The 12,292-nt window shown below is 31.1% G+C and overlaps 1 protein-coding gene across 1 annotated transcript in view; it reads right to left on the bottom strand.

The window, feature by feature from the left end:
- The window catches only part of mei-9 (DNA repair endonuclease XPF mei-9), a 76,152-nt gene that overhangs the window by 61,955 nt on the left and 1,905 nt on the right, over positions 1-12,292 (bottom strand). The window contains exons 2-6 of the mRNA XM_075372787.1: positions 11,596-11,766; positions 9,624-9,803; positions 6,768-6,948; positions 3,122-3,274; positions 433-546 (exon numbers count right to left, since the gene is read on the bottom strand). Coding sequence (XP_075228902.1) covers positions 433-546; positions 3,122-3,274; positions 6,768-6,948; positions 9,624-9,803; positions 11,596-11,684 — 717 coding nt within the window. The 5' untranslated portion in view covers positions 11,685-11,766. The remainder of the gene's footprint in view (positions 1-432; positions 547-3,121; positions 3,275-6,767; positions 6,949-9,623; positions 9,804-11,595; positions 11,767-12,292) is intronic.

The following is a 12,292-nucleotide window of genomic DNA, read 5'->3' as shown; positions in this document are numbered from 1 at the left end:
TAACTAATTATTAATTTGTCCAAAAAATTTAATTTTACAAACTCAAATCTCTTTTAATATGTAAATATTTTAATGTCATAAAAATTACTTTTATTTTTTTATTTACCGTTTTTTAAATAGTTGCATCAATATTATTTCATAAAATTTATTTTTATTTATTAATTTTGATCATCATTTTCTCCTTTTAATCATTCATTTTGTGCTTTGTGACTGATTATTGGCCATGATTCTTTTAAGAAAATAATTTTCTGTGGAATAACAAACTTATTATTTCACATATAATGTCAAAGCTACTCTGTATACAATGTAAAATTATACTCATATTTGAAATAAGTACTTATTTATTCAATACAAAAACAATATTATTGAAAAATAAGTCCTCAATTTTTGTATTTTATGTTCATTATAACATAATAATAAAAATTAACTTACAGATGGATTCAGTCTCTTAATCTCTTTTATACAGAAATGGACTAGTTCTAAGATGGCTGTTTGGACATTGGTCATTAAATGTGTCAACTCCAGATGAAGTTCGACTACTACTGGCTGAAAACAAAAAATCAGAATGAGTTCTACAAAAATAAAAGAATTAATTTAAAAGATTGTCGATTAAAACCAAACCTGTTAATAACTAAGTGACATATTTTTACTTAACTTTAGAACATTCCAGTGAAGTAACATATAACATTTTCATTAATTTCTATCATCATAATAATGGCATATCTTCTTCCAGCAAAATTCAAACATAAGTTTCATTAATTTGATATACAAACTTAAAAGATTCAATTTCTCTACAGATATGATCACATATTATCCTAAGAATTACAACTGTCAAATAATTAGAATAATAACTGCTACTATCAGTTAGTTTCATTAAACAAATCTTTCAATATCTCATAAATAAATCTGTTACTCGGTCAACACTTATTTACATCCAGTGTTTAACTGGCAAATTCATATAATGTTGCAAATATTTTAAAGAGAATATTCCAAACTTTTTCTAAATATAATTCTCCTAATAGTAGTGTTACACATTCATTAATTCTCTAGTTATACCATCATTATCAAGAATGTTGAAGGCAACATGATTGTTTTGTATTTTTGCATGTGAACAATCTTTTCCATCCAAATAAAAGTATAATACAGTTTGGAATAAAAAAATAATATTTAATAGCATAATTTTATTTATTATGAATACTTTACTCTTCTTTAACTTTTTTGAAGTACAGTATAGTGCTTCATAGTTTTTGAAGTGGTTACAAGTTACAAATTACAAATGTTAATTTATATTGTTACATATATTTTAACTACTAAATAGAGAATAAATTATTAAGATCTGAAAAAATATTTCTCTATAACTGATTTATATACCTCTATAAAATGTTATATTTTGAAATATTAATAATTATGTTATTTGCTTGCAGTTTACTAATAATTTCACTTAATACTGTAACAGGTACAGAAGCTTCCAGAAAGAAGAAAGATAGAGAAAATAAAGACAGAAGAATGTAGAAGAAATGACAAAGGGATTCCTTCTAGAAAAGAGCTTATAGAAAAGTGTACAAATTATTAGTATAGATAATTATAAACAATAGAAATTATTGTTGCTCGGACCAGCAGAATGGCAGTTAGTAGTTTCAAGTTCGAGTTCAGTACAGTGTGTAACAAAGTGATAACAATAAGTGTTTGATAACAAGTAAAGAATGCTTCACGGGTATTCAATTTTGGACAGTCGCTGAAAACAAGAAGCTGTTTGCCGACTTATCTGTGAACAGGACTGAAAAGTATTTTATCTATTCATAAAGAGTAGGGTTAGTTCTTTTGTAAATACGAGGGTCAAGTCAATTATTATCTGCAATTTAGTTATATTTTTGTTTATGTTGGTAGTACTGTCACGTTGTGTAGATGACATATGTGGTTTAATTGTTGTAATGTCAGTGCAGGTTTGATGCTGCTAGGATAGTTCGATTATCACTGCCCTGCCATTAACCATGGCTGCTCGGCTTTCTGTTTGCACCAAAGAAGGCAATGTTCAGTGATCCGTTTTTTGTGGTCGGAAGGTGTATCAGAGGCCAAAATTCATCGAAAACCTTCGATACAGTATGGGAACAGTGTGTTGCCGCAACGGAGTGTCTACAAATGGGTTGAAAAATTCAAAAATGGTCGCACAAGTGTTACGCACAACGAAGGAGCCGAACGACCCTTTACCACCACAAATGAGGAAAACATTGAGCGTGCACGTGACATGATTTTCTTAGACAGACGAGTAACTATTGAAGAAGTGGCACATCCTCTGCAAATTAGTCACGGTCCTGCCTACAAAATCATCCGCAACCGACTTGGGTTTCATAAAGTCTGTGGAAGATGGGTTCCAAAACAACTCACACATTTACATTAACAAATGTGCTTAGACATCTGCCAAAAACATTTGGATTGCTGTGGTAACAAACAGGACATCTTCTAAGACAGAATCACCACTGGTGACAAAACATGGATCCATCATTATGAGCCGGAGAGTAAATGGCAGAGTATGGAATGGAAACATCCAAATTCGCCCTGCAAAAAAAGTTCAAAACCCAACTGTCCGCAGGAAAACTAATGTTTACGGTTTTTTGGGACTCACAAGGCCCAGTACTGGAACATTATGAGGAAAGGGGCACGACAATAAACAGTGCGCGTTACAGTGAGATGCTTACTGCCAAGCTGAAGCCTGTAATTCGAAGCAAACATGAGGACTGCTATCGAAAGGTGTTGTGTTGTTGCATGACAACGCCTGTCCACATACTCCTGCCCACACTGCTGAAACGCTCCAGAAACTCAACTTTGAAGTACTGGCTCATCCTCCGTATAGTCCTGATCTTGCTCCTTCTGACTACCACTTGTTTGGTCCACTCAAAGAGGCAACATCAATATTCAATCATATCAATTGAAGTTCTTTACATTAGATGTTTACAAACTGGGGGCCAACTGTAACAACAGCTTACAACTTTTTATAAGAAAAACTGATCTTAATTGCATTTATTAAACAGTTAAGATCGTTATTTACTCTAGATCTCACTTAATAATCTGAAATAAGCATTAAAATCTTGATTTTATTTGATTTTTATAAAACATTCATTACCTTTCTTTTTTCTAAACTTGAAATAACTATTGCATGGAATCGAGGCCAAAGATAGAGATTGCAAACAAATAATGTTTTCATTATTCGATCAACCTGAGCAAATCCAACAGTGAAAGCTTGTGGTGTGGTAGAAAAAGCCTTGACAAAACCAGTCTGAAATTAATCAAAACAGAAATACAGTTTGTATATGTAGTGATTTATATTTATATATATATATATATATATATATATATATAAAGAATACCTCTAAAGTAAAGACCGCTGAGAAATTTCTCTCCTTAAGTTGGTGAACCTGTGTTGTTCATGGCCATGCTAGTAATGTACACACTGCATTGTTGTCGTAAGTTGTCGTGTTGTAGTACCTTTGATTACATGTGAGTTATTACGTTATAAAATCAATAAGAAAATCGATGTTGACTGTGAAATATGTAGTCATACATTTTTTAAACCACCAAAACGTTAAGGCGGCTAAAATTTATAAGCAACTGGTGGCTGTGCACGGTGATAATGTAATAAATGGAAGAATGTCTGAAAATGGTGTGAAAGGTTTAAAAATAACAGAAATAATGTACATGATGAACATACGGGGAGACTCTCGATTATCACAGAGGACTTGTTGTATCATATTAATGATGAAATCATAAAAGATCATTGCTCAATGATTTCTGACCTGGAACTTCTTTTTCCTACTATTTCAAGAGCTGTTATTTGTTGCATTCATAATCAATTAGGCTTCAGAAAGGTTTGTGCACGTTGGGTGCCACACATCTTAATGGAATGTTACAAAAAAATCTGAATGGGATCCGCTTTGGAATTTTTTATGCACTACACAGAAAAAGGTGATGTGTTCATTAATTCAATTGTTTTCGTCAATGAAACATGGATTTCGTACTATATGCCAAAGAGAAAACGGCAGTCAAGTGAATGGCATCATCCTCAATCACCAACCTGACCAACAAATATTAAGGCACAGTGATTTGGATATAAACTGATGGCCACATCCTTTTAGGATTGGTTTGGCATACTGCTGACTGATTTCATGCCACATGCAACGACTATAAATGCAAAAGCCTACTGCAGAACTCTACCTAAGTATTGGTGCACCATTCAAAATTGGTGACATGGGCGGTTGGCCGACAGCGTCGTCCTGATATATGATAATACATGACCACATGTTCAGGTACCGACATGTAATTTACGATCATCCACCATATAGTCCGGACATAGCACCTTCTGATTACAATTAATTTGGGAAATTGAAAGAATTTTTGAGTGGTAAGCAATTCGTGGGTGACTTTTGATCTTAAAAATGCTGTTAATCAGTGGCTAAATGGACTGGCAGCAGAAGAATATGACGAGGATATATTGAAGCTGACATATGACTACGATAAATGTCTCAATTCATTAGGCAATTATATACAGAAGTAGTATAAGGTACGCAGTTTAAGAGAAATAAAAAATATTTATAAATTTTTCCAAATGAACTTTTTTTTTTTACAATGAAACAATAGTATAAAGGGTGATCATAAATTATTCAATGCATTTTGGGTGTTAATAAAAAAAAAAAAATTGAAGCAATGTACTTATATAAATGTTTTATTGTTGGATAGGGCATTTCAAACAATTTTCTTCACAATACTTATCAACTTTGAACAATTCCACATGAGCATCTTTTGTGGTGCACATAATGTCTAGACAATAATTAATTTCACACCACACATTACGAAGAATATCTGAAGTTATTTCATTAATTATACCTTCGATTCTTCTTTTTAGTTCATCGATGTCAACAACCTTCATTGCATACACTCTGTTTTTGATAAACTCCTCCAACAAAAAATCAAGTGGCGTAACATCAAGGGATTGAGGAATTGGTCATTCGTGGTCAATCCAATGTTGAGGAAATTGTTTATGTAGGTAGACCCTAACTGAAAACCCTAGTGTAGTAGTGGGCCAACTTATTGGAAGAAACAATGGGTTGCCAATGTTCAATTTGTGGTATTGCACACTCCTGTAAAATATCTAGATAACTATTGGATTGATAAAGAAGAATGATTTCATAAGCAGTCAACACTCACCAAATGTTAATGTTCGGGCTATCATGATGTATTTGTCAAACAGGATGAGGGTTCTCGCTACACCAAACCTGCCAATTATGATCGGAAATGTGAAAGGTAGCTTAGTCAGAGATTATTTTTTCTAAGCATGCACCCTTTGTTTACTTATCAAAATGTTCACAGCAAAATTGTAACGGCATGATTTTCATCAACTATAATTATATGCATGAAGTTTTAGGCACTTGAGTAGAATCTTCACAATTGCAGCATTTCCAGTTTAAAATCTGCACGATGAGTTGAATTCCCAGGCTTAACTGAAAAGTTTCTCCTACTCAATCTCTTGGAATTGGCAAACAATTCCTCAATGAAAATTGACAACTGTCTACATTATTATCCAGGGATTTTGTTTCCTATCTACAGTAGGAAACAAAGCTTACTGCATAGGTTGTACAAAAAGCTTTACCAGAGGTAAGGTGACTACTTCTCTTCCTCTACATATCCAGCATTCAAATCTAATCTTATAAGCTTAGCATGTTCAAGGATCATTTCTGAGCATATTGGATTTCAGAATCAAATTGGTTTAGTATTAAGAACTAATGTTATACTGACTGTACTTATTTTATATCAGAGTTCTACAACCCTAAAATTTGGCCACCTTTACAATAAGATTTTTTTTTTAACCTTCAGGACCACCACTAGGTGTCGCTTCAGAGGGGGAGATGAACAATTTGTAGCATGTATGAAAATGCCATGCCTGACCAGGATTTGAACCTGGAACCTCCAGATGAAAGACCAAGACAGTGTGACTCGCACCATGGAGGCCAGTGCAAATTTACAATAAAACTAGAAGTAACAAAGCTTACTTTTTTAATTTCTAGTTTTATTACATTAATAAATTGGTAAGTTCTGTTTTATTACTTTATTAGGTAATTTGAAGGTACGTAAGCTAAATTAAACCTAACAGCTTTAAGAAGGAAAATTATACAGCTCTAATTTTTAAATTTTTATACCTATCTTAATATCATTCCCAATTAGATATAATTCTTTTATAATAACTTATAAAAAAAAAAAGAAGAAAAAATGCAATTTAATAAATTATATTAGATTTTATAATTACAATTATTATTATATCCTCAATTATAAAGACTACATACATTCTACTGAATAGTAAACTATTTATTTATTTTTCCACAGATTATTAAGACACTTATCATATCAATTTATTTTTATTGACAGTTTACAAGCAACTTAACTTGTAATTATTATTTAAAAGTAATCCATAGAAGTTTTATTTTGTGAACGTGTTATCGTTTACATTTTTTTTTCTTCAATAAATATAGATCCAGTAGTCAATTCAGGACATACAGACTTTTAAAGCCAATAATAGCAGTTACGTCTAATTTAGTTAAATCAGAAATAACAAAAGAGAACAAGAAACACAAAATTCACTCAGTGAATTTTAATTTCTACTTTTGTTTAATAGTCACTACACTACACTACACAACATTAAAATTAATTTATACTCTATGTTTACTAACGGCTTAATAATATATTTTTAAATTTGTTACTAAACAGTATATATAAAATACCTTATTTCCCTGTCTATATAAACGTAATGCAAATGCCTCTTGACATGATTCTAATATCCGATGTGCTCGAAAAACAATAAAACCAGTAATATTAGGAACTGGCACTCTTTTTTTCAAAAGATCAACAACTAATATACGTGAAGAAATAAACATAACACCTCCTCCAAGGTAAATCCCTTCCCTAAAAAATAAAACAAATAAATAGTAAACATCTATAATACTGTTATACTTACAGTAGCAGGCAAATTAATTAGAAAAAATACCTGTATAATTTGTGAATATCTAGTAATTATTAGGTCCTCCTTTATTCTTAATCGCTTCACACACACGATTTGGCATCAATTCAATAACCGTATTACATATTTTTTTATTTCTTTATCATGAAACCATACTGACATTACTGCTTTAATGAGGTCAATTTTTGTGGTACAATTCATTTTTGAGAGTAGTTTTTTGACTATTGCCAAAAGATTTTCAATTGGGTTTAAGTCTGGGGAGCCTGACCGCGGGAGCACTTTAATGTTTCATTCTTTGAAAAATGTTTCTACTTTTTTGGCAGTATGGAATGGCACCAAATCTTGTTTGAACACTTTGCTGCCTTGCAGGAAACTTTTTTGAAGTTATGTCGCAACTTTTTGCTTCAGAATCTTGGTACATCCATCACTTCTCAACATACTATCTATTGGATATAATGAACAAGGACCTTCAAATGTGAACAACCCCAAAACATCTTTCTTGAGATGTTTAACTGATTGCTGGATATGAGCCGGTGATGTATTTTCAATTTTCATTTGATGCTTTTCTTAGATAGGTACCCTTTGCCCCTAAATATAAAAGTTAAACTTGAATAAGATAACATTTTTCCAGTCTTCTATAATCCAATTAGCATGTTCTTTGGCCCACAAGAACCTTTTTTTGCACACTGCTGCTGTAAAAATGTAAAAAACTGTTTTTTTAGTTGGCCAACGAACTTTCTAACCAGCAGCAAGAAGTCTGTGTCTAATATCAAGATTAAATCTATTTCAGTGGGTGTTAATTTCCAATTCAAGTCCACAGCAGATAATTTTAGATCAAATTTATTTTTTCTCAGTAATAACTGATTCTATGCTGGAAATAGTTTTTCTTTTATCATCACATTCGCCTTTTCTTTGAGATGACAAGAAACCAGTTTCTTTAAATTGTTTTAAAATGCCATTCAGTGTCCTTTTGTCCTTAGTCCAACACTACTCTCGGAAGCTACTTATTGTTGTGACAAACTGGTATTTTCTCAGAAAAGGAAAAGATTTTTTGAACACTTTTTTGGAGTTAAGTCCATTATATTATACATTAAAGACACACAGAACAAAAAATGAAATAAACTTTCATAAAGCACTATAAATAACATGAAAATTGCTAAATAACCAAAGAACAATAAACTCATATCACACAGACAACTTAAAAAAATGGTGTGGTCAAGCAGTGCAGCCATAAGATACAAATAAACAAAACATTCCGTGTGTTAGGATTAATTTGCACGCTACTGTAAATTTTCATTGGATAGTAGTAAAAAATCTGGATGATTGGAATGTCAAGAAATTAAATATGAAAGGTTTCATAAAGAGGTGGCAAAGGAGTAATAAGAATGATCAAAGCCATGTAATAAAAGTATAAGCTGCTTGAAGACAAAAGGGGGTTTCTTGGAATCGTTTGGTATTCTAACTGGTTTGAGACAGATGAATGTATTGTCATCACTTTTATTTACAATACTGATAAATAAAATCTGTAAAGAAGTGAAGACAAGACTAGGAAGAGAGGGAGAAAGAAAGTGTGGCTGTTTGCTGACAATACTGTCATATGGGGAGAAAGTGAAAATGAAGTTCAGAGAATGCTAGGTGACTGGGATGAACGGATTGCAGCAACGAATACAAAAATTAAATAAATTAAGAGTAAGATGTTGGAGGTATCAGAAAAAAGAAAATAAAGAGTAAAGCTAAAAGTACAAAACGATGTTCCTTACACATTAAAAAGTTTTAAATATCTGGGCAGCAAGCTGGTGACAGATGAGAAGATTAGTGAAGATATAGAAAGAAATAAAGAGTGCAAGAAATTTTTATGAGAGATTAAGCATTACTAGAATAAGGAAATGTAAAGAAGTTAAGGTATACTTTATGCCAATTCTAACACATGAAATACAAACTTAGGTTGTAAAAGAATAAGAGAAAAGTAGACAGCAGACAATGGAAATGAAATTTCTTAGCAGATGTAAGGGAAAATAAAAAGGTACCATGTGAGGAATGTAGAGTAAGAGATTCTCAAATGAAAAGTGTGCTGGACATGCACTAAGACTCAGATGATTGGGATGTGATAAGAGACTATGAACAGGATAAAGGAAAAGCTGGCTAAATAAAGTTAAGGAGTTAATTTATATTTAACAGATCAACCCTAAGTACAGAACAATTGAAATAGGATGACTTACCTTATTTCATTACATATCATAAGCGCTTTCACGAATTTGATTTACATCATCACCTACTACCTTTACTAGGACTGAATGCTGGAACTCTTGACTTCCAGATCAGCTGATTTGGGAAGACATGTTCACCACTAGACCAACCCGGTGGGTTAAGGTAAGTCATCCTATTTCAACTGTTCTGTACTTAGGGTTGATATATTAAAGATAAATTAATTTGTATTGGTACAGAGGAGTATGGTTATTTAAAGAATTGCTTTTAAAAAATAAATAAAATTATGGAGATATATAAGATGGGACAAGGGTGGAAAATGAAACAAGATGAAGGTTCAGGATCAATTGCCCGACCTAATATACTGGATAAAGAAAGAAATTATAAAGGAAAAAAACACAAAAAACATCTTCACCTTTCTGTAGTCGAGTTATCGGCAGTAATCACTCTAGGTAATGGAGTAACACCCTGTTTATCAAGCTCTGATATAAAAAACTGTTCTTCTTCGTGAGTTGTTCCAAATACAAGCACCAAATTTCCAGGGTCACAATATACCTTTATCAAATTTAGAAGTATGGTCTCCATCCTGAGACCTCTAAAGAAAGAAAAAATGATTGTAGTTAATGATACAATTAACAAAATCAAAAATAAGGTCAATAATAGGAATATTTATATAATATATAAATAAAATACACTACAATATTTCAATGATTATAATTACTACATTAATTAAATCATAAATATATTTACAATTAACACAGAAGGGGAAGAAGGGGATGATACAGAAAAGACTGGATAGTTTCAAGACAAAAAAAAAACTAATTTACCATTGAAACTGAACAAACAAATTCAAATCACACAACACCATTCGTAAAATACTTATATAAAAAATCTAATCACTAAATTTGTCTAATTTCCTCTCCCTCCATCCCTTTCATTCAAATAAAATAGAAACTGTATTATTTACTATTTTTGCTTTTACACTATTTCTGTAACAGACTGACATCACAAACATCATCCAGTGATAAAAATATTGTCATATCCTTCTCAAAAAAGTAGGAAAATTTACATAAAAAGTTCAATATATCTTTTCATTTAATTATTTTAATATCTCTGTAATATTGACAATTTGGAATATTCTTTGTTAAATGTAAAAAAAACTTGATTTTAATAAAAATTCATATACAAAGTTTGATTAAAAAAAATATGTGAAATTTTAAAATTTTCTCTGCTGTATAGTCCAATTGTCACAATTTTTTTTTGTTGTGTTGGTACACTAGTCCCAAATGTATATTTACCTTTGTAGGCAAATTGGATGCTGTTTATTGGTTTAGTTGGCTTTGAAAAAGGCTACACATGTTTTTGTATATCCAATGATTTTTAACTTGTGGAAGAAGTGGAACAAAGTGCATTAAATTTTCTTTAAGAACGGAATAAAGCACAGCACCCACATTAGAAATGTTGAATGTTGCTTTTGGCAATTCTTCTATGAATAAAAAAATTCTTTGTAAGTAGTACAATTGTTTCCAAGAGAGCAAATTCAACCCAATAACACAAAGACTATTCCAAACTGACTTTCGTTAAATGTTTAAAAAAAATATTAAAATATTTATAAAACATAAAATTTCTAGTCGATACCAACTAGTGTCAGACAATTATTATATCAATATAAAACTTTTCCAGACTTTCTGATGAACTTTGGAGTTGGGTATAAAGCCAATTAACCCCTATCCGTGATTCTTGGATAATTTCAAAGTGTGTTAATTTTAAGTAATGGAGAGATGATTGTCACTTCACTCCAAACTAAAGCTGTATAAGGAATGATTCAAAACTCCTGCTTAAAATGCTTGCATAAAAGCTTTGTACAGCCTGATAAATTGGACTGGGCACAGTCACAAAGTTCCTGTAAACTTGTATTAAGAATAAAATAATAAACTTGACAAATTCACTGACATACAGCTATTGGCTACCCATCAGTATATGCATCTTGTTAAATGATTTCATCATTTACAATTGAGGAACTCAAACAATTTTTGAGCATTTTCTAATTTTCTGCTTTATTTTACTAATCGTTTAACATAGTTTGTTCCTTGTATTTAACAATACATTTTTATTTCATAACACAATTCAATATACATAAATTTCATGACATGTATTGCATTTCATAAAATTATTACAAAAAATATCATAAACGGCCGAGGTAGTTTTGATTCGAGGTAGTTTTTAGAATCAAAACATGACTACTTACAAAACATGAATAATGCAATGAAACTCAAAGTTTGCCTTTCATTGAGAGACAATAAAGGATCCGTGTTTCAAATAATGAATAAACATATGAATAATAAAAAAAAATCATTAATACACAAGGCTTATTTCAACAGACTTACTTGGCAGATATTAGTAAGCCATCCTCTTGTAAAATCTCCAAAAACATTTGATTCTCGTATTCTAGCATTGTTTCTGTATCTAAGCTCATGTCACAAAAATAACACTTCTAACAAAACATTTAAAAACGTCCACAAAACTGTTCCTAAAACTGATTCAATATCCTCTTCTTTCTGTTACAGTAAGTATTACATGAATTAAATAAGATAAAAATCAATACAATAACTATAACTGTAGTAAAAACTACACATAAAAATAAATACACTATTCACAAAACAAATTAATAATCGTACTTTAATGTAAATCAAACAAAAAATTAAAGTTACAGATAAAATAAAAGATATCTATTCATAACACTCTTTTCTTGAGAGTAATAGCCAGGCAATATAGATAAAAATATATATATATAAATAAAGAAAATTAATCATGCATCAACAAAGAAAAATACTTTGTAAAATACTGCATTATTCTACTGGAATGCTGGTTGGCCTCAATTCTTATGATTAACATACTTTGTGACTACCCAAAGCAGCTAGTGAATGGGAGTAATGAAATATAACTATCCCACCATCATTATCATGTAAAATAAGAATCATACAAGGAAATTTTTTTAACTTCTCTACTACAACTTTTTTAACTTCTCTACTTTAACTCAACTGCTACACTTACCTCCAAAGGATATCCTGGCTAAGCTGAACA

Source organism: Lycorma delicatula, chromosome 8 (assembly GCF_047948215.1).
Source record: "Lycorma delicatula isolate Av1 chromosome 8, ASM4794821v1, whole genome shotgun sequence".
NCBI lineage: Eukaryota > Metazoa > Arthropoda > Insecta > Hemiptera > Fulgoridae > Lycorma > Lycorma delicatula.
This window is presented reverse-complemented; position numbering and strand designations above follow the sequence as displayed.